General features: G+C 45.4%; 1 protein-coding gene across 3 annotated transcripts in view; it reads right to left on the bottom strand.

The window, feature by feature from the left end:
• Flnb (filamin B) overlaps nucleotides 1-26,986 on the bottom strand; it is a 132,391-nt gene that overhangs the window by 40,880 nt on the left and 64,525 nt on the right. For all 3 annotated transcript variants that reach the window (XM_055599036.1, XM_055599037.1, XM_055599035.1), the window contains 18 exons: nucleotides 26,630-26,792; nucleotides 25,820-26,017; nucleotides 22,234-22,371; nucleotides 20,575-20,701; nucleotides 19,048-19,184; nucleotides 17,587-17,780; nucleotides 16,841-16,954; nucleotides 16,025-16,168; nucleotides 15,657-15,780; nucleotides 15,194-15,354; nucleotides 14,003-14,093; nucleotides 13,604-13,773; nucleotides 7,558-7,675; nucleotides 4,500-4,762; nucleotides 3,060-3,657; nucleotides 2,241-2,414; nucleotides 1,273-1,435; nucleotides 213-373 (listed from right to left, as the gene is read on the bottom strand). In XM_055599036.1, the coding sequence (XP_055455011.1) occupies nucleotides 213-373; nucleotides 1,273-1,435; nucleotides 2,241-2,414; nucleotides 3,060-3,657; nucleotides 4,500-4,762; nucleotides 7,558-7,675; nucleotides 13,604-13,773; nucleotides 14,003-14,093; nucleotides 15,194-15,354; nucleotides 15,657-15,780; nucleotides 16,025-16,168; nucleotides 16,841-16,954; nucleotides 17,587-17,780; nucleotides 19,048-19,184; nucleotides 20,575-20,701; nucleotides 22,234-22,371; nucleotides 25,820-26,017; nucleotides 26,630-26,792 (3,238 nt within the window). The remainder of the gene's footprint in view (nucleotides 1-212; nucleotides 374-1,272; nucleotides 1,436-2,240; nucleotides 2,415-3,059; nucleotides 3,658-4,499; nucleotides 4,763-7,557; nucleotides 7,676-13,603; nucleotides 13,774-14,002; nucleotides 14,094-15,193; nucleotides 15,355-15,656; nucleotides 15,781-16,024; nucleotides 16,169-16,840; nucleotides 16,955-17,586; nucleotides 17,781-19,047; nucleotides 19,185-20,574; nucleotides 20,702-22,233; nucleotides 22,372-25,819; nucleotides 26,018-26,629; nucleotides 26,793-26,986) is intronic.

Here is a 26,986-nt window from a genome sequence, read left to right as displayed (position 1 = left end):
AGCCACTCAAACCAAGTCACATGAGCCATTATTTCCAGTGGAAGGTCCAGAGCCAATGCTTCCTGCTTTGTCATTGGATTCTACTGGGAGTTATAGTGTTCTTGGTGCTGTCGTCCGTGTTTAAGGTTTCTCCAAAATCCAACTGTTCTTTTTACTAAAGAGAGATGGGAAAACCCAGTCTGTGACAACACATATTCTTTGGGATAGCTTACCAGGGATGTGGACGCCTCCATATGTGATATTAACGTCGTAATCCCCTGGAGCGAAAGGAATGTACTCAGCGCTGCAGCTGCCATCTTTGTTGTCTATGCAGTTTATCTTCGATTCCGAAGGCCCCTCCACAGTTATGCCTAGCCCACCAATTCCTGCACCTCTGGAGACAATGGGGGAGGGGGAAGTGAAATGTGAACAGCCCCTGCTGGACTGCTTACTGCCAGAATCCATTTAAAAACACTTTATAAACCACTCTCTTTAGTTAACTTGATTCCACCAACGTGGCAATACCTCTCAGAACATTTCTCAAAAGTTCTGACTACAACAGTGGTTCTCAACCTTCCTACTGCTGCGACCTTTAATACAGTTCCATGTGTCGCGGAACTGTATTGCTGCTACTTCATACTGCCACTTCATAACTGTAATTTTGCGACCACTACGAATCTTAATGTAAATATCTAATACATGACCCCAAAGGGGCCATGGGGTTGACAACTGGTCAGACAGCCTTGCCTCCTTCTTTTCATGCTTATTCTTCAACTATATTTCCAGTCTATTGTATAGGGTAGATTGACAAATACAAGGCAGGTATGTACCCTTAGGGTACTGAGCCTGTGCCCTGCCACTGATCTCCTATCTCATCCCTTTGGAGTTAATTATGACAGGAACTTCTGAGGATTCCTTTTACATACAGAGTTGGCTCTATACTTCTGCATCCGTAAGTTAAGGAACTCTATCCAGTCCTAGTGTGCTCAGCACCTTAATGACTATTATCATTTCTGGTGTAATTTCAGATACACTTGGTCATTCTCTATAATATAAATCTTGACAGAAGAAAATGTTTAATCTATCTTTCAAAATGCATCTTAACAGAAGTCGAAAGACAAATAAGAAGGGCTACAATGTTTTTCCCCCTATGGGGGGACAGGGTCTCGTTCTGTACCTTAGATTGCCTTCAAAGTTAGAGTAATTCTTGTACCTCAGATTTACAAATGTTTTTTGTTTAATCAATTAAAACTACATAAGGGATCAATACCCTGAACCCAGGGCCCTGCCTACCTGGTTACCACCGTGAAGATATTAGATTTGTCGGTAAAGGCCTCTATCAGTCCAGGACCTTGGGCATGGACCCGGGATGGCTGGCAGCCTTCAGTCACAGCCACTTTGAAGGGGCTCTTTGGGATGGGCACATCATCATATGTCACCTCCACTACATGGAAGCCTGTCCACAAACAGACAACAAGAACGGGTATTTTCACACCCTGTCACTGCTTCAGGCTCTTTTCTGATTCTTGTGGACAGAACACTAGCTGCTCCTTGAAAAGAATTGATTAGGAACATAGTAACACAGTGCTGGACACATGTGCTCAGTGGGTAAGAGCATGTATTGCTCCTACAGAGGACCCGAGTGAAGTCCCCAGCTCATATATCACAACCAGCTGTAACTCCAGCTCCAGGGAATCTAATGCCCTCTTCTGCCCTCTGTGGGTACTTTTGCATGTGCATGGCACACACACACACACACACACACACGCACAGGAAACAGAAAATGGTAATTTAGTATAATCTTATTTTTAAGAGAGAAACCTGTCCATGTTCATATGTCACATAGTCCGGCCCCAAGCAGATATGCACTGACTTTGTATTTAGGGTAGTTGCTCTAGGCAGACTGTCCTGATTTGGTAAACCACTAACTGGGCATTAGTAGACTACAGGGAACTCAAGAAAAAGAAAAGCCAGTGATGTATAAATACCTGAAGATACCTGTATAGAATCTTTAGGGGATCATGGGTATCGCTCCATAACCTGCCCAGGCAAAGCTGGGACTTAGCAACATATATCATAAGGCCAGTGAAGCAGGCACTGGTGGCTGCTGGGGAAGGGGCCTGTTACATCCGAGTAGTGTGTACTGTTCTCTGCTGAGGCAGGCTGAGTACCTGGTTAAGAGGTCAGTGCCCGTCACTGGAAACAAATGCCCAAACACAGCTCTGAACTTAGGAGTCGAGGGCCCGGGGGGGATGACGCACCTTTCTCAAACGGCGTGTATTCCACCTGGTAGGTCCCGTCGGCATTGTCCTTGACGAAGCACTCGGTGGAAGCCCCTGAGGGGTTGGCAATGTGAGCCTTGATGTGGTCACCTCCAACCTGGGTGAGGGACCTCGAGTCGACGGTGAAGTCCGTGGTGGCCTCCCGAAACACATCTGTTGAACAAGCACAAAGATAAGAATGTCACCTTGGGTCTGAGCAAACCCCGGAATGAAGACTCATCACATTTTGGAATACACTAAGAATGATGTTGCTGGCCTAAGGATAGTTTTGCGGATCGTAAAAGTCAGGGCAGACTTGGCCAAGTGACAACAAAACTGCTCACACAAAGATGGGGGTTCAGGCCAGGTGTAGTGGTGCATAGCTGGAGTTTTAGCCACTCCAGAGAGTGAAGCAGGAGGGTTGTGAGTTCAAGACCAGTGTAGGCTACATAGTGAGACCCTGTCTCAAAACAAACAACCAAGGTAGAGATCCAGGACAAGGGCAAAGACAGAGTAGTTCTGCCTCTGTGTATAACTAGATACACATTTTACATCATTTCATTCCAACTAAGTCCCAGTGACATTAAAAATAATAATAATAATAACAAAAAGATTTCTGGCTTTGCCACAAATACAAGAAAATTAGCTGGGCTCTATTCACCAAGGAGAAACAAAAAAATGGAGGCTGAGTGGAGGGTAACCTCTGGAAACCATGTGTCCGGCCCCCCTCTCCCACCAGTCAACCACACCAGGCAGAAGCTATAGGTGAGCAAGTCTGACCCCTGGCAGGCAGCTGAGTTTGTTAAATTGGAGACTCACCTTTCCCTTCTATTCCTGGCCCAAAGACTTTGATCCCACTAGTGTCTATGGTGGGCTCCACCTTGACCCAGGCGGGAAAGCGTGGTACAAGCTCACCACCATACTTCATGGTCAGTGTGTACATGCCAGCTGTCAGAGGCACATAGGTCACGGCGTAGGTACCATCTTTGTTGTTCTGTATGGAAACTTCAGCTTTCACCCCTGAGTCTGAGACAGCTTCAAGGCCCAGAGTCCCGGGCCCTGCTTCTGAGCAATCTACGCTAAGGAGTCCAGCTTCACCGGCTTTTCCATGTTCAAGTCCCGGTCCAGACACCACAACCTTCGAGGGGTCAAATGGCATTTCAATGTCAGCTTTGAAGGGAGACCCAGGAATGTGGACTTCTTCAAAGAGAATGTTGACAAAATATTCTCCAGGTTTTGTGGGAAGGTATGAGACAGAGCAAGTCCCATCACCATTGTCAGAGCATTCAATTTTGGCCTCGCATGGACCTTCCACAGTTAGGCCCAAGCCTCCAGTTCCGGCTCCTTTGGTGTCAATGGTAAACTCGGCAGGCTTGCCTACAAGCCCTCCTTCAAGGCCAGGACCATGGGCCTTCACCTATTTGAACAAAGAATAAAAGTTAAATTTGATCTGCACCTGCTACTGCTACCCAGTCAGCTCCGCTCTTAACACTCGTGACCACAATCACACAGAAGCACATCAGTTAAGTATCCCATATTCTTCGGGCAGCTTTGTCACATATGCACACATGTACATGATTCAGACTGTATCTGAGAACACAGTCCAACTGCTCAAAAGAACAGATGGGAGAGAAATAGCCCTTAGCACAGGAGCAGGAGGGGAGGAGGCAGGCCTGCTTTGATGGTTCATTCTTTGTCTTCCCTCTTCTAAAACATGGGGCTGGATGTGAGCCCAGCAGACACACACGCAGACACACACGCAGACACACACACACACACACACACACACACACACACACACGTGCGCGCGTTTTCTTGGCTGGGGCTTGAAGAAGGTAACTTAGAGCAGCTTTGACTGTTACATATCCAATTAATAAAACTTTTTATTTTTTAGAAGAGATGATTTTATAGAATTCATGCCACTCAGACTGCTGGAAATATCCCCAAATCATTTCATCGAGAAGACTAAGAATAAGGCTGAGGCCGCCATACTCTTGCCTATCCCTGTGGATTGACTAGTATGTTACTATGGGAAGCAATAAAAGAAAGGACTCCCTCACCAAAGTTTTGTGAACGGAGGGCAAACAAGAGCAGGAGGTGGCTCTACCCTTGAGGAAACCCAGCACACTGAATTGCAAAACCTTTGTCAGCCACTGAGAACTCACACTCCCCCAAGACAGACTTTCCACCTATCTTTCCCAGGTAGGGCCAAAGGACTCTGAATCATACTTGGCAGCAGCAGGGCAATCCCACACTGACCTTGGTGGGATCTGGTGGCAGCGAGGCCTCCACAGTATAGGGACTGCCAGGCACTGGGTGTCCATCGTAGGTCACGTCTATAGCAAACAGCCCCTCCTCTCGAGGGATGAACTTGGCGGTGCTGCTCTCCCTGCCGGCCACTGGTGCTATGAGACATGGCACGACCTTCCGAGAAGGGCTCAGGATCGTCACATCCAGCTTTCCCTGGCCTCCTGCCCCCTTGGTGTTAATGGCAAATTCCTGGTCCTTCCCGACCTCGACCCCTGTGGAAAAGGAAACAAGCTAAAGTGATGAACTGACCCCTGTCAGCAGCAAGAAAAACAGAGCAAGGGAAGACAGCCCAGTGGACATGGGGTTTTTACCTCGGTTGCTACAATAAGCAATACTTGACTCAGAGGACAAGAAGCGAGACTAATACAATGGCATTTAAGCCTCAATAACTGGCATAAACACAATGGCAATGAGTCATTAACAACTGACAATAACAGCGATTGTTTACTAAGTAATTTCTGTGCCAGTCACAAATACTGTACATTGTCTCCTTCAATTTACATAATAACTCTAGGGGCTGTTTATTAACAACAGTGGCCTTTATAGATGGGGAAACTGAGGCCCTGAGAGGTTAAGTAACTTGTCCAGGGCAACATATCTAGCAGATCACAAAGCTAGCATTCAAACATAAATTTTCTAACCCCATGAAAGAATTATGATTACAGTAAAATCAAACTTTGAAAAGATTATGATTACAGTATACTCCAACACTGTCTGCTTCGTCACTTCTCTGTGGTGATAATATTACACAGAAGCACATCCTTAAAAAGTCAATGTTGTGTTTACTAACTCCAGGTAGAAAAATCAATCTTGTTGCTCCCCCCACCCCCCAAGAAGGCTGAAGTCACAGAGCTGGCAATTCTGAGAACTAACTTTGATGTCTTTTAAAAACGGCCTTTGGGTCACATAGCGAAATCCTGCATATCTGAAAGGGTAGGGGTAGAAATATGACTCAGTGGTTAAGAGCATATTGATCTTGCAGAAACCGTGGAGTTTAGTTCCCAGCACCCGTGGGAGGCAGTCCACAGCTGCCTGTAACTACAACCATGAGATTCACAACCTCTTCCAGATTCCACAGGCACCTGCACTCATGTGCTTAACCCTCTCCTCCCATATACGCACATAACTAAATTTAAAAATAATAAAAATAAATCTTAAAACAATCTTTTCAAGGCAAGGCTGTGGGGAGACCAAGTGTTATTTTGACAGAAACAGGGAAAGGGTTTCACCCAAAACAAAAGCATTGGGAATATACGAGAACCTAGGCAAATCTCGACTCTGGGGACATCGAGGAGCCTGCATGGGCTGGCACAGATGTCACAGGACAGAGGCTTTCCCTAATGGGCAGTATTCTGTGCCTGCTCTGGAGTCGAAACTCGATGTCTCGGGGATAGAAGCAACAAGAGCACTCATGAAGTGTCTGGGCAGTGGCTGCTGTCACAGGCTCACAGCCAGTTGTCCCCAGTCACAAAAGCCAGCACAATGAGCTCTCCCTTAGCAGCTCCCAGAATGTGAGACAGCCTTGGACACAGCGCATGCAGGGCACAGCCAATGACGGCCAGCTGAGACCCTAGGGAACTCTCAGAAGACGGTAACCTGGACACTCCAGGTATGCAGACTTGTTCTGCTGACTCAGTAGCCCTGAAACCAGACGACTGTACATTACCAAGGGATATCCAGTTTGGCACTCTCCAAGCAGTTAATATTAATGAAGACTGAACTGGGTTATGATTTTCAAAATGTATCACTGGTCTCAAAGGGCAGCACAGGCCAAGGACTACAGACAGGGCAGGACACCTTTAGTGCAAAATAAATACTACCAAGTGTTTTCTCTGGACACATATACATGTGCAGATGCAGAAGGAGGGTGTAGGAGCAATATGCAAGACCTTACTGAAAATCCAAAGATGTTTTAAAATGAAGCAGTCAGTTCTCAGAACTTTGGTTAACCATAGTAAGATGGATCAGGCATATCCAACCTGCAACTCACAGGTTACATGCGTCCACATTCTGCTTAGGATAGCCACCAGCGCAGCCCAAGAGAAGAATCATTAACTTACCCAAAACATTAAGAGATTAAAAATAACAACAGCAGAACCCCCTCAACATATGGTTCCTGATGATGAACTTTGTAGATGATAACATCATTCTGCAATGTCAAAAGGTTGTACATGTATATATGTAAGACCTTCCTAGTGGGGAAAAAATGGGTTTATGTATTACTTGAATTAAAATTATTTAAGAGCATGTGTGGAAGCTAAGTGGGCAAAAGTAAGCATGCGAGTACTCATACTGTACTACCCTCTTTATAGTTGAAGTTTTCCATAATAATAAAAAAACGTTACAGGGTTGGGAATACAGCTCGATGTAGAGTGCTTGCCTAGCACACACAAAGCACTGGGGCTCTAGTCTCAGAAGCACAAAAACAAACAAAAAAGCAACCTTTAAATTTTAACATAAATAAAATGACGTTATAATGTACTTAGAGCAATATAAAATGAGGTAAGATACATATCAAGCTAAAGGGCAAGGACAGAAAGGGAAGGCTAGGGCTACTAAGTGCCGAGGAGCTCATTTCTATGCAACACACTGACCTTAATGTGATACAGATGCTGAAGATGGTTGGCACAGTGGGACTCTCATTCAAAACCAACATTCTCTAGCTTCTCTCTTAATGGAAACTTCCTGTGGCAACATCAGCAGTCACACAGAGCTGACTACGTGCCAGTTTCTGCGCTATTACCTCATCTAATTTTCACAATACTTTCAGGAGTCTGTGTCCCCAAACACCCCATTCCTGCTACGCAAATGAGAAAGCTTGGTGAGCATCAGTGGCAGAAACGTCACAGAATTGGTTCAAAGCACCGCTCTCATTCAGACCTAAGTCTGTCCATTGCAACATCTCTTTAAGACAGAATTAGTTTCTCTGAAAATGCCATCTTTTGAAGGAAATCTAACAATAGCAGTCACAGTTGTTGGTTGTCAGTGACCTCATTAAGACACTTACTGTTTTCTAGTCCGTTGATTTTTATCTTGCTCAGATCCAGCGGAGCAGCAACACCCACGGTGAAAGGACTTTTAGGAATGGGATCGCCACCATAAGTCACTAGAACCTGCATGTTGCCCTGGAATGAGAGACAAAAAAGGGGGTACTCTTCTGGGTGGAAATGCACTGAGCTAGCTCCCAGAACCGTCATTTGTCCCAGGGACATAGTAAGCTTGAATTCATTAACCAAGTCTAATTTTCTTGGGTCTCATATAGTCCAGGCTGGCTTTGACCTTGCTACGAGACAGAGGATGACTTCTTAACTTTCAGTCCTCCAGTCTCCCAGGATTATAGGTGTGTGCTATGTCACCTCATTAAAACAATGCTGGGGATCAAACCCATGGCTTCATGTATGCCAGGCAAGCATTCTACACTGAGCTATACCCATAGTTTGACTCAGAGTGGCTTCAGAAAGCATCCTAAACACACTCTTTAAGCTTTTGAAACATATGACAAGAAAAATAGAAAAACACAGTAACAGTGACAATTTGCAAGGCTAACAGGCTTGTGCTATGAACTTTTACGTATTTCCTCAGTTTAAAATCCCGAAATGGGCTGTAGAGATGGCTCAGAGGGTAAAAGCACTGCTGGTCCTTCCAAAGGTCCTGAGTTCAATTCCCAGCAAGCACATGGCGGCTCATCTATAATGAGATCTGGTGCCCTCTTCTGGCATGCAGGCACACATGCAGACAGAACACTCATATACATAATATACATGACACTAGTATACATAATAAATAAATCTTAAAAAAACAAAACAACAACAAAAAATGGTAAGAATGGAGATGGGGTCTAGGGAGAAGGTTCAGTGGCTAGAGACACAATAGCATGAGGACTTGAGTTTGAATCCCTAGGCCACACGTAAGACAAGGGGAATAAAAATAAATTTAAAAAAATTCACTGAATGCGGATGGAGAGATGGCTCAGTGGTTAGGAGCACACCCACATCGCAGCCTACAATCGTCTGTAAGTCCTGTACCAGAGGATTTGACCACCTCACACATGCAGGCAAAACACAAATGTACAGAAAATAAAAATAAAGTAAAAAATAATTTTTTAAAAAATTCACTGGAAAAAAAAGAACAGATGCACTAGCTTATTGTGATCCTACGTTGATATGGGAAACAGAGTCAGGAGACCCCCCCCCCCCACAAAGGCCTGGGGCATGCAAACAAGGTGGAAAATGGGGACCAACACTTGAGCCTGTCCTCTGAAGTCCACACAAAATCCCAAAACTGATCTCAGGAGTAGTTCTCACCGCCATGGCCCACTTTTCAAGAAGAATCTCCTTGGTTCAAAGAGGAATGGCACATGCCCTCATCACGCACACTTAGTAAGTGTGTGCTGGATTCACACCCATGGCACCCAAACCTTTATCTTCTTTCCTCTGCCATAGCACCCTGAGATATGACACAAGCCAACCCCAGCCAGGGGTGCAGCCACTGGGCCTGGAGCCTCCAAACCTACACATCCAGTTTTTTAATGCTTGGGCATTTAGTTTCGGGACACTGGGCCATGCAGGGAGGTATTCACAGGAGCATTCTTAGAGCGTTCTTAGGAGCTAACTCCTAATTCCAGCGAAGGAAAGGAAAGGAAAGCTGTGGGTGTGAAGGCACACCGTGCTGGAAGATTGGCAGGCCCCTTGCTGGGAGCCCTGGTGGCTGCAGAGGCACACACAGCACAACCATGCAACTCCTGTTCTTTGTCTACAGGTCCCGAGCCAGCCTGCTGCTGACTTCCTCTCTCCACGCTTAGCTGCATCCTCCCCCTCTAAGACAAAGCTCCATGAAAGCCCAATGCTATCTCAGCAGATCCATGCTGTCCTTGCCTCTATGTCCAGGAATAACAAAGTGTGTGGGAGAGTAAGAGCAGTCCCCGGACAGTCCAGCAGGCCCTCTGGCACACGGGCCCTGCTAAAAGCTGTCACCGATCAAGTGTTAAAAGGGTGTAGCTTTTGGCTTGATGTATATTTTCTCACATTCCTTCTGTAAATAAAGCAGGGAAAGAGAGCCAAGGGGAGGAAGGATGGCTGCATCAATGAAGGGGGAAGAACTGATTTGCGAGGAGTTTCAGTACAGTGCACAGAATCAAATGGCCTACCTTAAGGGTCTAACATTTTATACCAAAATGTGCACAGCTCAAAATCTACAGAGCTGGGGCCCAGCCAAGGGACAAGAAAGGTCTCCTCTAATGCTTAAGGAAACACTGCGTTGTTATTGTAACCACTGCAATATTCCCAACAATATCCCCGAGCCTCCATTTCCCCACCACCCTCTAACTCCTTGGGGGCTAGGCTAACCTCAAGGTCAATCTCCAGGCTAACCAGGCATCTTGGTAAGAGCCCTCCCCTCTTTCTGCTCACTTCCCTGAAGTGCTGGAGGAAAAAAAAAAAAAGTCTCTTTCCAGTTAAGCCTGCCCAGCTCATAAAAGTATGCTTCATTTCCACTCACAGAAGCAACACAAAACGCAGATAGGAAATAAACTCTGCCTTAAACAACCAAAAGGAGTGGGAGTGGGTGTGGGTAGCCCTGGAGACTCCCACTTCTGACCCCTGAGCATCTTCGTTTCCTTCTGAGGCCAACCTATGAACAAACTCAGCTTTTCTCCCACAGGGCTGTCTAAGGCAGTGGTCACCTGTGTGGGCCACCTGTGCGCTCTACCAAGACGAAGCTGCCTGCCAAACAGCTTTCTGTTTCTCCCTACAGGCTTCTGAGAGCTAACCTTTATTCTGAAAAACAAACTATGCCCCCCCGCCCCCGCCCCCGGTAATAAGACAGTAACATGACAGCCATAAAGATGGAACAAGAGAGCCTTCTACAGACCCCTTCAGTCTGAGCCTCCTGAGCGACACCACCACTTTGTTGAGAACATGTCAACACAGGGACTGCTATCCTGTGAGGCTTGTGAGCTCCAGGGTTTCATGAGGGCATCGGTAGTGCATATGGCTGCTTATACCTGTTGGCTCGTGACACACCATAGCAGTTGCTTTGAGCTGAGAAGCCTAAGCCACTTGAGGCTATGAGACTGAAGACAAGCAATGTCTTTGAGCAAAAACCTGGACTCTCTGTGAAATACAGCCTTTTTGGAACCTCTGAGAGAATCCTGAAGCCTTACTTATAAGCCTACTCTTTGAAGGCAAACAGCACTGACTACTGTATCATTACAGACATATCCAACCATTCACCTCATTTGTCCACTGCAGGCGAGTACCTGCAAATTGTCGTTCAGAGACTAGCAAGGAACAGAAGCCAGCTGCCAAAGTCTGGGTTCCTCAGGCACACAGGGCTTTAGCTCTTCAGAAACACTGTCTACATTCTGAGAAGGAAACACAAAAATCTAGACCTGGATGAACCTATGTCTCTCCACACACACCAAACAGCTGCCTTTGTGGGAAACTCTGGTCTTGTAGTCCTCAAAAATCATCTTAAGGAGGCATGCTCCCTTCTCCACCCAGGGGACAGCTCTCTGGTGGGCCCAGAACTCTGAAGCACACCCCACAGCATGGCTGACAGAAACACTCTCCACCACCCAATCTGGGGCTTTGGGCTCCTCCTGTGAATGAGACACAGGCTGTGCACCCCAGGTTTTCTGCCAGATAATAATGTTCCTGGGCCAACTGAGTTTGTGGATAGAGGCAACCTATCACTTCGTCCCTCAATCAGCTGCTTACAGCACCAGGGCTGGTACAGGACACACTACCCTACCTTGGCGTGGTGGTTTGAATGAGAATGGCCTTCAGAGGTTCATGAATTTGAATGGCTGGTGCGTAGTTATGCGCTGCTTAGGGAGGATAAGGAAGGGTGGCCCTGCTGGAGGAGGTGTGTCATTGGGTGCAGGATTGAAGGTTTCAAATGTTCATGCCAGGCTAGTCTCACCATCTCTTTGCCTGCTACCTAGAGATCACGATGTAAGTTCTTAGCTTTTATTCCAATGCCATGTCTGCCTGCCTGCCTGAGCCATGTTCTGAACCATGATGATAACCCTCTGAAACTGTAAGCAAGGCCCAATTAAATGCTTCATCTATAAGTTGCCTTGGTGATGGTATCTCTTCACAGCAACAAGACAGTAACTAGGACACTTGGGTAGCTCACGGATCAGGAGGGGACATGTCACCTGTTTTCTTTGCCACAGGGAAATAGACAGAATGATGAAACTATGAGACTTGCTATAACAGAAGGCCTCCAAAGAATGTCTACAGTAGGCAACATTAACACCAACATGACACCAGGCTCCTTTGACATATCACAGTCCCAAGAGGCTTCTTTGTGTCCTGCCAACAGCCCTCAAAGCTGCAGCTGCTATAGAGCCAGATAAACTTGACCTTAGGGTCATTCTGAATAAAGCCCTTCCTACTCTAGCATCACTTCAAATGCAACAAAGCTGGACTTGGGCTCTTGACATGCATCCTGATTGGCGGCTTTTCTTTTAGAGAGTTCAAGTCAAACCATGATTTCACCCTGGCATCTACAACTGACTACACCTCATCCAAAAGGTAAGAAAATATGGTATATGGATAGAAGAAGCAGCTAAGCCACAAAAGTTATCAAAGTACTCCCGGCCTAGTGATCCTGATGACGGCTTTCAGGTACTTTCTCCCAAGGAATGCAGAGAACTTGCAGCTCCCAGCCTACGGTCCCACCAGTCCTCAGAACAATCAGTGAGAAAGAACTGCCTGCTAATCACTGAGTGTTCAGACAAGAGAACAGGACAAGCTACCTACAGTTGTAAATAAGGGACCACTGGGGATTCAGCTCAGTGGTAGCATTCTGATCTAGCACTAACAGGGTCCTGGGTTCAATCCCCAGTGCTGCAAGTGAATAAATAAAACGATAAAAAAAAGAACATTTCAGTGGGACTTCTTGAAAGTACAGAAAGAATAAAGTCTAGAGGTAAGAGGCCACATTTGTATACTTATCTCAGAGCATCCCTCCCACTGTTGGAGAAGTGCCATAGAAATGATATCAAGTCCAAGGATAAGTAAGCCCTAAGGCAAGAAGGCTAGGCATATACACCCTGTGCACCCCATTCTTACTGTATCCCCTCTCTTTCCCACTTGACTCTTGCTGGCCCCAGACTCTCTCAAATTATGCTGTGTGTCTGAAGATAGCATAGCCCTTGTCCTAGAAACAGCCTATTCACAAAGGAGACTCCCTCCCTCACAGATGAAAGAACCTCAGCTTAAAATGACTGTATATGACATACAGCTTTACTGCCAGGATATCTGCCATCCAGACTCTGGAGGTGAGACCACGAAGTAAACGCAATTTTAAGTAATTGCAATGGGTTCAGAATTCCAGTTTTGCAAGATAAAGAACACAGCGAAGGTGAATGGAGGTGATGCCTCCACCGCACCGTGAATGTGACGTGTGCTTCTGCTTCTGAAGCGTACACTTCGGCATGGGAGCAGGCGATTTTGCTATGAGAAGGATGAATTTAAAAATTAGGCAAATAGACAGAAACTTGCATGAACGAGTGGTTTTTAGACCCTTACTGCATAAAATAACAAATAAATCTGCCCAGGCAGCAAGATTCCTCACCATTCCTGAATTTTGTAAAAGGGAGCAATTTGCTGCTCGGGCTTTGGGCCTTGGGGATTAAAAGCTGAATGGGCTCTTTGAGAAAAAAAAAAAAAAATCCCACTAAAACACCTCATAAAAAGGGTAAACTATGTGAAACAGCCTATAAGAGAAACTGCAGGTGAGGGTTTTTTTTTTTTCCTATAATTAATAAAAGATTGAGAGTCAGAGGGATTGGGGGGGGTGTAAGAAGGCAGATCTGGTAGGTTCTACATATAAGAACTCAGGACTTCTCTGATAAAATCCCACATTGAGGTTCAGATGTGGCGCTGCCTTCCTCCTCCTCTGGGAATCCCATAGCACCCACAGGCTTTCTTTTCTTTCTTTTTTTTTCCCCCCCTCCCTCCAGGGCTCCCAGAGAGGGTGAGAGCACACTGTGAGTCTGAGGGGGAATTGCCTGAGCAGAAAAGCCAGGACAGGAAGTACCCTACCTGCTGGGTTGGGGTGTATTTAACAGTATGAGAGTAGTCATAATTATCGATGACATCCAAGTCCTTCACCGCGTCACCAGGAAGAGGGCTGCTGAACTGCACGTTGAGCGGTGCTTTTCCGGCCCCCTTGGTGTAAACAGTGAAGTGGGTTGGCTTCCCATTTTCCACACCTAAAAGGACACATGAAACGGGGAGGCAGGGTTGGCTGGAAGAAGTTTCACTTTTACAACCAGCCTGACAGGTTCAACAGCACTGCACCAGAGCAGCAGCCAGCTGCCACACGGTGCCTGCCCCATCAGAGCCTCCCGCTGGAGATAAGCCCCTCTAGGTCTAGACAGAACGCAGCCAGGGATACTGGCTGCAGGGAGATGTCCGCAGCCTTACCCAACACAGTCTTACCTGCTTTACTCAACCCCGGGCCTTCTGCCTTTACTTTGCTGGCATCATGAGAAGGGTCAACTTTGACTCTGAAAGGGCTGGCAGGGATTTCCTGAAGCAAAGACACATCTTAGAAGGAAGGCCCCAGGAGCACTGTGGGAGCTTAACCTTCTGCCCAAACACAAGGTCAGAGTTTGCCCTAAATCCCACTTTAGCAGGTGCTAAGAAGCTTCCATTGCTTAGGTGAAAGCTGGACACACAGGTACACATCTGAAACCCCGACAGCACAGGCACTCTTGTGTTTCTGACACCAGATATTTGAAGATAAAGAATTAAAAAAAAAAAACCACAAAACAAAACAAAACAAAAAAACAAAACTACTGTCGCTGGAGAGATGGCTTAGCAGTTACAAGCACTGTCTGCTATTCCGGAGGACCTGAGTACAATTCCCAGCAAGTACACAGTGGCTCACAACCATCTTATACCCACTACTGCCCTCTGCTGGCATGCAGGCGCACATGAAGATAGAGCACTCACACACACTAAATAAACAAATAAAATCTTTAAAAAATAGTGCTACTTGGGATAAAGTAAAAACCAACAATATATAGGGCCAGGAGGCAGAAAATGTCCCTCAGGGATGATGGTGGGCTGATGTGTGAGGGTTTCCAGGAAGGAATCAGAAACTGAGTGACTACAATTCTTCAGAAAGAATTTACAGGCTGTCAGAATAAAAGTAGAATAGATTAATTAGATCATGTCAGTTTGAGATCATTAACTCAAGGCACAGACTGTTCTCCTGAGCTTCCTAATCTTTACATAGTTAATGTTGATGATTAGCATTTCAAAACGCTTGGTTTCACAGCCCTTCTGACAGGACTACCATTACCACTCGCCTCATGCTTCAAAAAGCTTTTGCTATAAAAATTTAAGGGCAGAGACCGGAGTTATTACCGAAGAGAGGTCAGAGTGAAGTGCGTTTAGAAGTTGCCTAACTTTTCAATCAAAAGCTTAGTGAATGCTTTAGCAAGTCAGTTTCTGCCTGGAGTCCTGCTCTGAGCCTCACCTCTGACAGAGAAATTGGTTTTAAGGAGATAAGGGAAACTGAACATAGTTCTCAAGACACTTTTCTCAGATGTGAAACAAACAAAACAACAGCCCAAAAAGGAGATGTGCACACGGCGGCCTGAAAGAGCGAGGCTCAACACGTACCTGAGATGCAAAGAGAACCTTGATAGTATATCTTCCAGCAGCAGGAGGCACGTATTTGACCGTAAATGTATCATTGGCATTGTGAATAATGTCAAAATCCACATCCTCCTCATCATCACTTAACACTCGGGCATCACACTTAATGCCAACACTGACATCACCTGGAACAGAGTGGCTTGTTAGTACCAGCTACAAGCAGCAGCACGTCTCATACAATCACTTCCAGCTTGGGCTAACACCCTAAAGGAGCAACCCAAACAGGGAAGGTGGTAAATCATGGTTTTGGAAAAGGACAAGCAAAGGATTAATTAGTTAAGACATCAGCGAGAAACAACATAGCTCATTAGGTAAACAGTCACCTACTAAAATGAGTAACTTTCTAGTTCTGAGTTCACTGCCCTCCAAATGTTCTGAGACTGTTTTTTCTGAAGGAGAAACTGGGGTGGATGAAGCCTGATCTCACCTTCCCCGGCCTCTGTGCAATCCACTGTGAAATGAGTAGGCTCATTTGCTTTCAGACCACTTCTCTCCACACCTGGGCCAAACACTTTGACCTTTTGGGGATGGCTACCTTGCCCGATGTTGACCTAGAAAGACATGAACCCAGATAATCCACCTGTATCAAAATATTCCCTCTCTTGGGTCAAGTATAAAAGTAGAAATGGTGTTTTTGTCAGTCTAGAGTATTTTGCCCTTAGGGCCAAGTCTCTTTTCAAGGCCTATCCAGAATGGGTTCTTTCCATAGACTAGCTTTGGCCATTTGTATACAATGCCAAGTCTCAGTACAGAGCCAGGGATTTTCCTACAGTCAGGGCCAGCCTCAAAACTTACCCTGTAGGGGCTGCATGGAATGTTCACACCTCCCCAGACCACAGCTATGGTGTGCTTGATAGCTTTCACTGGGGTGTACGAACAGGCATACGTGCCATCCATCCGACTCTTCATCTGGATGTCAATGGGCTGGCCTTCCCCATCCTGAAAAAAAGCCAAAGCTTGAATGACAGTGTTCCCAGAATGTTTCCACCAAAAGGGGGCCACTGTGGCTCCTAGGGACAGCCAAAATTACCACTTTAGGAAATCAAACAGTAACTACAATATGCTATGCACTATAGGTACCAACAAATAAAACCAAACATCCCCAAATGAGATAGGCCTAACTAGCTTACTCAGGACAATGTCCTACTTTGGGTTTCCTAATTACTACAAATCGTGTACATGTTGCTGTGCCCAATTCCACTTATTCACTTGTAATTACTAAGAGTAAATGCTATCATCTCCTATGCCTAAAGCCATTGCTACTTAGAACTTAATTTCAATTCCTGAGCTAAAGTCCTTTGGATAGCTGTAATTAAATCTAATAAGCAGGAATCTGAATTTTGTTCACAAACCTATTAGGAATTAAGTAGATTCAGTCAAACTGAAAGACATTATACAGAAATCTGAAACAAAAAAGCCACCACATGAACCACAAATATCATTTAAAATGTGGTGCTTTATGTCAGTCCTGTGTAGTCCTCACATCACACCATGAGATACTATTATTATTACTCCCAGAGTTCCGATGAGAAAGCTGAGGACCGGATGAGCATCTGGACATTACACCTCACACCTGACAAATGCAAGCAGCCCCGGACCACAGACACTCACCTGAGCCATTATCCTTAAGGGAGCTTTCCCAGCATCCTTAGGGTCCACAATGAACTCCGCTGGGCTGTTGACAGTGCAGCCAGATTTCTCCAAACCCGGCCCATATGCTTGGACCTGAAACAAAAGAAAAAACAAATAATGATTTTTTTTTTTTTTCTGTGTCAAAGGATGGAATGGAGCGGTGGGTACACAAAACACCTGGGGGTTAGTTAAGGATGGCGATGGGAAGTAAAACTGCAAAGTAGGCTGAAACTTAAAAATAAATACCACTAGTAGCTGTTCACAAAGGAGAAAACACTCCGAAATGGAATCTAAACAACCCAGCTCCCTTCCTTACTTTGAGGTGATAGAGCGAATTTCTAGTTTCTGGGGCACACCTTTAGTTGTGCCTGGCTTCCAGGTCCTCACTTTGCGGAAGCACTGAAGGCTGAAGCCACCACAGACAAAGAACTAACTGTGGGACAAGGAGTGCTGCAAGTCAGCTCACTGATGGTTGTCTAGATAGCTGGGAAACAGCTATAAGAGGCAAGAGGCACTTCCATAGCACAGGCATGTCCTTTAACCACACCAGAAGCTCTGGGAGCAGACACTCTCCTTCCTAGTTTACAGAGGAAAATGCCCATCATCAGAGGTACCTTACCTTCCCAACATCACCAAAGTTCTAAAAGCCCACTTCTGTCCTAAGATTTAAACTGCTCCTGTCTGCCATAGGGGAGAGGGGTCAAAAGAAGGGTGAGGGTATTTACTAGATCTGGGTTGTAGTCTCCGGAAGCAGGGTGAATGAAAGCCATGTATGGGCTGTCCTTGATGTCTTCATCGTCACACATGATGTGAACAGCATATTCTCCAGGCTCCTTGGGCCAATATTTGACATCACATGATCCATCATTCTGATCATCGTACTCTATCTTTGCTTGGGAAGGGCCTTCAATGGCGAACCCTTGGGGATGGAACAGAAGGGCCTTCCTGGTTACACATGGTGAGAATTATCTGTTCTATGCTACTACCATCTCCTTTTCTCTGCCTCCTGGAAAGCAAGCAAGTAGTGAGCAGAAAACTGAAATCAAGTGTGTCCCTTTTTTCATAAAACCAAGGCCACTGAATCTTGACTAGCGGTGAAGAGTTAACCTGGATATTTCTGGTTTTCAGATGACATGAGGAAGAGTGGGAAGGAGGTGCATGGGGGGAAGGGGTACACATAACACAAGGCCCAGAAAAACGCTTCTATCGCATATACAGAGACATATGACAAAAGTCTGAAAACAACACTCGTTTGTCTAAACCCATTTCTGAGTTTTTATCTGAATGAATTAATGGAGGTTATATGCTCAGCATTGTTCATATAACAGGATCTCGGATGTAACTGGAGAGCCCAAGAACAGACTGAAACACAACAAAATCCCGTAGAAGACATGGAAAATGAAGGCATTACATCCACTCATCTGGGGCACAAAGATATAAAGATAAACGTGTATGTTCAGGATAAAAGCCTAAGAAGAGACTAAAAAGGTTCTAATTAATAAGACTAGAAGTACATACCAAAATGATTAATATTTCTACTGGTGGAAATTAAATATAATTTCTAATCTTCCCCTTTTGCTTATTGCTATACCTAAAAAAGGGCCAGTAAAATATAGCTCACTGGCTAAACCCAGCTCACTCTCTATTTCTATAGAGAGAGTTTTCCCAGAATGTAGGCATACCCGCTCATTTATGTAGTTCTTAATCACGACTTTAAAGCCACAATGGCAGAGTCAAGTAATTGTGACAGAGATCATGTCACACACAAGGTGAAAATACTGGGCATGTGGCCCTTTCTAGAAAAACTTTGTCTTCTACTCTGTAACAATCACGTTTTATCAGACATCACTTAAAAGATATTCAGTTATGCTCCAAATCATATCTTTACCTTTTCAAACTTCAGCAAAATGTACAGAGTCATTTATTTAAGGGTCAGTCACCAGTTTACAATGCTGTATGCACTGTTTAGCATACCCCCTCCCACCCTTCCAGGGAACTGGTGAGTAAGTAAACAATGTCACAGGCATTGAACAACTGAAAGCAAGAAGGAAATAAGATCTAGAGTTCTACAGCATCCAGAGGCGGCTTTGGGTAGCCAGGAGCCAGAGGGCCACATGAAGCTCCAACAGCCGGCACCTTGTTATTCTCAGCCTTACAGAAATGGCTGGGCAGTTGCCTCCACTTACCCAGAGTCCCAACCTCAGAACCAATGGACTCCACCACAAAGTCTGCTGACCGACCAACAATGCCCCCATGGAGTCCAGGGCCCCAAGCACGGACTTTCTGCATGCCTGCTTCTGGGCCAACTTGAACTTCAAAGGGGCTAGAAGGAAGGAAACAGAAGAAGCATTGAAGAAGAGCATAGAAGGAGATTACTATAGCCACAAACTCTTAACATAATTCTTTCCACTTGCCTGATCTCTTGCACGGAAGCTGAGACTCTACGCCAGCTCCTTCCTCCATACTGGTTGCCCCCACAGCCATTGTTATGTCAACAATACAATGTAATATGGTTGCTTCGGGAGCTGGGGGCCAAGGGGCTGTCACTCAAGCAACATACTTGCTCTAGTTTGCTCACTAGTAAGTGGCCTTTGGTATGCAGGCCCTCTAGAGTGTGGGCCTTAAAGATAAAAATATCCACATTTCTCTTTTTCCTACCTATCCTATAACAAGGAAAGTAGTCTGAATTTGTTTTCTTTCATTCATATGCAATCAAATATGCTTTAAATTGAGCAAGGAAGTTTACAGTAAGCATGCTCAGACACTGAAAACCCTGTGTAAGAGTTACTCTTATCCTTGGTTTTATTTTCTTAAGTTTCAAATGAGGTCTACAATATGTACACCACTTTGAGGTTAATAGTGGCCCAGTGCTTTGCCACGATGCCTATATTATTCTTTTCACTTTATCTCATCATGTAGGCATTATGTCATCTAACACTATAAGAGAGTGAGGTCCAATACAAAATGGTATATTTTCATTAAGACCACATTCATGTAACTTTCATTTTGCTGCTTCATTGCTATTGTTATCAGTTTCTTACTGTGTCTGTTTTATAAACTAAACTTTTTCATGGGTGTGCATGACACTGTCTGGGGTTGGTTTCAGGCATATATTTAGGGTTTTAGAATAACTTTTGTGGACAAGGGAGGGCTACTATAATGCTCTATTATTTCTCAAGACAAACAAAATGTATTCAAAGTTTAAATTGCCCTCCAGAGAGCGGCAAAGCACTGGGTTACAAAAAGGAAACTGCAATAGCCCCAGGCAAAACTGTGGCCAGGGTTCCCTTGTCCCTAATGGCATTCACGTAGACAGTTTTAATGTAAACCATAGCAGACTCTGCCCCTGTGGCATTCATGAACAGAGGCATTCATTGAAAAGGAGAGCCTGGGCTTATATAAGTCTGTATAGACGCACAGTCCATTTGCTCTCTATTACAGCTCTTTCTGGTTTCCCTGCCTCCCACCAGGCACAAACCACCAGCATTTGATTTAAAGCAGGGCAGCTGAAACCACAGTGACTTTCTGCTGCTTTTGAGAATAAGCCAAGTGTCTGTGCTGCTCGAAAAAGGGTGGGGTGGGGTGGGGTGGGGGGAGCTTTTAACAAAGCAGATCTCTCTTCCCTCTGGCAGCCTGGAAAGCAGCAGGATCCTGTGAGCCTGTCATAGGCCGAACATATATCTAAACGAGGCCTATCTCCAACCCAAACTCACCTCTTTGGAATGTGGTGTCCCCCCCAAGTAACTGCAATGTTGTATTTCCCTGGTGTGCTGGGGTAGTACTCAAATGAATAGATCCCATCCAGAAAGCCCTTCTGCTTTACCAGCTCCTCCAGGCCTTCTGTGGAAAGAAAGAAAGCACACAGCCTTTGCAGTATAATCCTAGGCTTACAAGGAGACTATCCACAAAACACAGGCAACGTACAAAAATTAAACTCAGAATGTGAGATTTTTACCCCCAAACCTGGGAGAGGTTCCCAAAACTAAGAGCGGAGCCATCTTAGCTTTCAAGAGGGAGAAATGGAAGATTTCCCAGCTAACTCACTTCAAAAGCTCCAGGTTGGCAGAGGCTGAGCTCCTAGACCAGATGGCTTGTTTGCTGTGTCTCAGCATTTCCCAACAGTCCTAGCTGTCTTCCAGCATCCCCCCTCTCCCGCTGTCCCACAAATACTGGAAAGGGGGGCGATCTTTATGATTACTTGTCTTAGACTAAGCACCTATACGTCTTTTCCGATAAAGCGGGACAACAAAGGAAGAAAGTTCTTATTGGCTATCTATGAGAAGATGGGTTTTAGGTTCTATATTCAATTTCAGATACAGCCATCAGGAAGAAACTTGTTTTATGTTGAGGTTTGGCCAGAAAAGCCACTGAGTCAAGAAAAGTCTCCAAGGTCACAAAAGAACACTTCTTTGGCTTCTGTTGCAACAAGCTGGGCAGGGGTAGGGGGCTGAGGGTGGTTGGATGGACAGCCCCAAAGCTACTTGTGCTTGGCTCTAGATCTGGGCAGTCTAGAAGCTTGGCTGACCTTGGGGCATATTGTTTCCTAAAGCTCTGAGCTCACATATGAAATTCCTAGACTCAGGACTGATTCGGATAGAGAGGATAAGAGATAAGCTCAGGACTCTACGAGCCTTAGAACCAAAACAATCAAGTGCTGCAACGAGGCCTTCAAAGCTGCCTCTCTGTCCTAGGGAAGATGTGAGACAGCAAAGAAACTGACCCCATTCCTGCTGTCTCCATCCCAAAGGAGGAAGTAGGAACAGGGTACTGGAGAAACATGTCCTCTGCCTATGGCTATCACCCACAAAGAAACCCATCCTAGGGCATCTTATTCTATAAGCACTGATCACACTGATGTAGTAACTGACATAATTTCACAGTCTATAAACTGTAACCTGTACTGGAGAAATCATTGGCTTTGAATATTGTGCTTACATTCCAGATCAGAACACCACAAGCCACGTGACTCTGCAAGAACATTCTGCTTTACAACCAGGTCTCTTCAATTAAGAAGGAGGAAGAGAGAAGAAGGAGTGAGGGAGAAGTGGGAGAGAGAGGAGAAAAGGAGACAGAGAGCTATTGTCCCCAAAGCATTATTTCTCCCTTTCCCTTTTAGCATTGTTTTTTATCCTAGAGGTCTTTTCCTATGTAAGGCTGTCAAACCACCCACTGGTCTCACTTACCTATATCCAGGGCAGATGGCAATAATCAATCATTGTTTCCTTCTCCAAAGATTACAAATAAGATTCAAACCTTTGTCAAGGCTCTTTGGGAGATATCAATCAGGACTGGCCACAGGATGTAATCAACACATCATGGCTGAAAAATTAGCTAAGATTTCATTTGAGATGGGGAAAGAAAAGAGGACTTACTCGGGCCCTTCACAGTTACAGCAAGCTCCCCACTTCCAGCAGCCTTAGTGTCCACCTTAAAGTCTGCAGTCTCCCGGATCCGGATACCTTTGGGCTGCAGGCCTCTGCCACTGGCCCGGCAGGCATTTGGGTTGCAGGCTGCAAGCAGAGTTTTGACATCAGTTCAACCTTGTAACATTTTGTAAAAGGCAAGAAAGTTAACGTAACTTGGGGCACCCCTCCCCCAAGAAAATGTGTGCTTTGCATAAAGAGCACCCGGCAACTGCCTAAGACCAGGGGTCCCACTCAGAAAACACACCAGTTAACAAAGAAGAACAGCATGACTTTATCCAGCTTTACCACACCAGTGCTGGGCAAGAGTTATTTTGGCAACATCAACAGGAGAGCAGAGTAAATCCACACTGTTCTCCTGGTACTGCCTTTTGGCCTTCTATAATCAGGGAGGCACTAAGACCGAATGCTGAACATTATCCAAACCTCACTGCCACATTCCAGGGTCCAGTAACTGGGGAGACTATACTTTTTCCAAGTCTACTTAAAAATTGCCACACTTGAAACATCTGTCTGGGTTCCAAAGCATGGGTCAGCCATTTCTGAAGATCTGGACATGGCTGTTGTCTTGCACGTGGACAGCCAGGCAGAATAACAAAAAGCTGAAAGAAACTGTGCTTTCAGCCAAAGGCAGCTGTGACAAAGCTCTAGGCATCGACAAAAGCAAGCCTCAGCAGAAAATGCCATCCCAGACCTGATTTCTGGTCTCCTTTAGAAACCTCAAGTTTTAGGACTATTAAATCAAGCACTGAGGTGATGCCTAACATCCTTCACTTGACATAGCTGTGAAACTACCCTCCCATATGGGGCCAGAGTGATGCTTAGAAAGACATATACATCTCCTGGTAATGCTTTGTTCAGCACGGGCAACTTCCTCCTTAACTGGAAATGGGAAATTGATGGGCACAATGTCCTCTTGTCTAGGAGGTGGCTTTTCCTCTCCAAATCTCACATTGCACATCTGATAGCCCTTTAAACACAGACTCTGGAAGTGGAGGAGAGGTAGCTGCTCATTACATACAACCTTTCTGTTGGTTATTCAGCAAAGCATTGATCTTCAGAGGACACCCAGAGATCCCTGCAGTTAGAGATCATGTTAGATTGTTCAGGAAAGAACAGATTTTATGTTGGCACTTATTGGCCAGTAACACTAGTTTTCCATTGCTAAAGATACCTAAATGTGTGTGTGTGTGTGTGTGTGTGTGTGTGTGTGTGTGTGTGTGTACGTACTGAAAGTCTAAGGATCGAAGCCAGGGCCTGGGCATCCTGGGTGAGGGCCCTACTACTACCATTGAGTCCTCTTTAATTTTTGAGACAGGATCTCACTAAGTTGTCTTCATGTGGCCCAGGTGGGCTTTGAGCTTATGATTCTCCCATCTCAGCCTTCCAAGTAGCTGAGATCAGAGGCCTGTAACACAGGCCCTGGCTAAAGCTTCTTTTAATATCAAATCATCACAGTGGAGGGCAGCAAATTAAAATAAAAATCTGACTGTGCCAGAAATGAATAAGGCAGTTCATGAATAAGAGCTCAGGAAACACCAGAATGAGGAAAACTGTCTCAAACTATCTCTTTCCTATGTCAAAGGGATTTTGATTATGAATATCGAGGGGAGGATTGCTTTTTCTTTGTCAAAGGGAGAACAGTTGGTCACAACAAGATGACAGGAATTCCCTGGGGGTGGGGTGGGGTGTAAATGTGTCTTAAAACACATACACACATCCATGGAAATACTGTGTACAACAGGGTCAACATTAAAACCAGTAACTGCTCAGTTCCTACACTCGGCCAGCTCCGCTGAAGAGTTTGAGGGACATGCCACAGCCATTACCACCCTTCAGCACCTTGTTCCAGGTGGCATCTGGCTGTACAAGCTGTAATCACTACCACCTGTGCAGGAATTTCCTGAAGTCAAACACAGCACAGGCTCTACTGATGTATGCAAGCAGCACAACGAACCCGTAAAGATGCCCACCCAACCAGCCCTTACCAAAGCAAGAGCCTCTGGCCCAGAGCTTGCAACTAGGAAGCCAGCAGCTTCAGGGTCCAGGCTGGCCCAGAGGCAGGATTCAGAAGAGGAAGCCAGGTCTGCAGGTGCAGAGGTGGAGGACAGAACAGGGAGAGGCAAGTACTGGTTAGAGAAGGAAAACAACAGTAACAACAAAACAGAAGAACAAGGTCGGAGAGAGAGACAGAGAGACTCTAATATTAGAGGAAACATATGCTCCGGGTTGCAGAGGAATTTGGCCGGGGTTACAGGTATGTCAATGGATACTATGGTTCTACTAATGCTTTACATTACTAAGACCTACACTGTCAAAGCCTCAGAGACTCCACGTGCAAACTGGGGGTGGTAATCACGCCTGAAAGGCACAGACTTGTGTGGGTTAATGCAGGTGGGCTGAGTGCCCGGCAGCTAGTAAAGTGCCTGGATTAAGGGGACCTGCTGCTGCCAAGCTTGGTACTAGATACCAAATCTAGCACATTTAGGTCTCTGCACACAGATTGGATATCCCTTATCCAACGAGCTTCAACAAAACGACTTTGCTATAATAAGATTTTAAGATGGTGTGTGTGTGGGTGTGTGTGTGTGTGTTTTAATGTGTGTGGTCTGTGTGTCTGCTACGTGGGTACGGGTACCCATAAAGGCCAGAAGAGGGTATCAGAACCCCTGGAGCTGGAGTTATAGGTGGTGAAGAGCCAATGGTGTGGGTTCTGAGATGCTCTGGAAGCTTAGGAGGAGCTTTTCACTGTTGAGCCAGATCTCCAGGCCCGGTTTCAGATATACTGTTTTTTTCTTTTTCAAGACAGGGTTTTTCTGTGTATCCTTGGCTGTCCTGGACTTCCTTTGTACACAGGTTGGCCTTGAACTCACAAAGACCAGCTTGCCTTTGCCTCCCTGAGTGCTGGGATTACACACATGCACCACTGGGCCCGGCTCAGATATACTTAAAAAAAAAAAAAAAAAAAAAAAAAAAGATTTGCACACTTTATTGATTCAGTTTCCCTAATCTGAAAAATCTTAAATGTTCTAATTAAAACCTAAAACTATTTGGGAATCATCTAAGAGTATATATATATATTTTTTAAAGCAATCCAGTTTTCAGATCAGGGACACTCAATTTTAACATTCTCCCTAAAGGCACAAGTGTCGAAATGGAGGGATCTAATGGAAGTAAGTCAAGTCACTGGAAGCTTGTCCTGTTAAGGACCGGGAAGATCCTACCCCCTTTCAACTCTTCTCAGCTCCTGAGCTTCCATGTGGTGAGCAGCTCCTTTGCCACAAGTGCCCATCATAGATATATAGCACCACCATAGGATCAAGAGAAACCCGGCCAATGATCATGGCCATGAGCCAGATAATGTCATCATCTATTGACACAGGAAGGGAAGCTGAGGAACACAACTTGTGTTAGCATTCATATCCTGAAAATATAGTACCACTTCCTGTTGAAGAGGTCTTGGCAGGAGGAGGAGGAGGGAGGGAGGCCAGGTTTATCAGTGTCCATGCCAGGCATAGTTAGCCAGCACACTTACCTTCCCCAACCTGCACAGCAAAGGGACTCTTGGGAATGGCATCTCCAGCAAAGGAGACTTTGACCACATGGGGGCCAGGCTGCACTGGCTTGTATACGCATCTATACACCTGGTTTCCTTTGTCTTCCACCAGCAGCTCCACACTGTTCTTGCCCTGAGGATCCTCCACCTCAACGCCAATGTCACCCACACCAGCTCCTGTGGAAAGAATGGCCATTCCATGAGGACCTCTTCCTGTTTCGAAAGCTTACTGCCAACCAGTGCAAAGTGCAAACAGAAGGGGTCGCTCAGGCAAGGCTGTACCAACAGTCACCTTTTTCACAGTTATTTTCTTAAAAACAAAACAAAACCGAAAAGAAAGCTGCCAGGTGGCGGTGCACACTTTTAATTCCAGCACTCAGGAGGCAGAGGCAGTAGATCTCTGTGAGCTGAAGGCCAGCCTGGTCTACAGAGTGAGTTCTAGGACAGCCAGGGCTACAAAGAGAAACCCTGTCTTAAAACCAAAATAAAAGAAAGCTAAGAAATCAATAACCCATCTTACACATTTGTGCTACTCACTATGCCCAGTCTTTCATAAAACTTGGCCTAGCATATGATTGTTAAAATTTCACACAGACTGAAATCTGTAGAGAAACTGATTACTTCTCAATCAGGAACAAGAGTGGAGATATGTAAAAGTACAACTAATCTTGAGAAAAAGTTGTTTGGTCAATTTAAAAGACAAAAGTTTGGATGCCCAAGCCCCAAACTTTTGGAATTTGTTTTAGATCCTGCAAGAAGATTCAAAAGTCAATCTATTGAACACATTACCAGCTGTGTAGATGTCAAAATAGGTGGGCTTATTGGCAATGTTCCCTGTAACTTCCAACCCTGGGCCTTTTGCAGTGACTTTGCTGGCATCTCCTTGTGCTTTGTCAACGTTCACTTCAAACGGGCTCTTGGAAATGTGCTGTCCGGCGAAGAGGACTATGACCTACAAGTAACAAGAGAGATATAACAGCTTCTGCCTGGCTAGCAAGTGCACTATCCGGTCTCATGCACAAACTTCTTTCACCTTTCTCAGGACTGTACACCCAACGGTGGCTGAAAGCAGGAGCCCTAAAATCAGGGAAAGCGGCCAGAACTACATCTACACCTAGACCCATCAGGCATATGGCTATGCCCATG

This window comes from Psammomys obesus, unplaced genomic scaffold, assembly GCF_907164565.1.
Source record: "Psammomys obesus unplaced genomic scaffold, mPsaObe1.curated_primary_1811, whole genome shotgun sequence".
Classification (NCBI taxonomy): Eukaryota; Metazoa; Chordata; class Mammalia; order Rodentia; family Muridae; genus Psammomys; species Psammomys obesus.
This window is presented reverse-complemented; position numbering and strand designations above follow the sequence as displayed.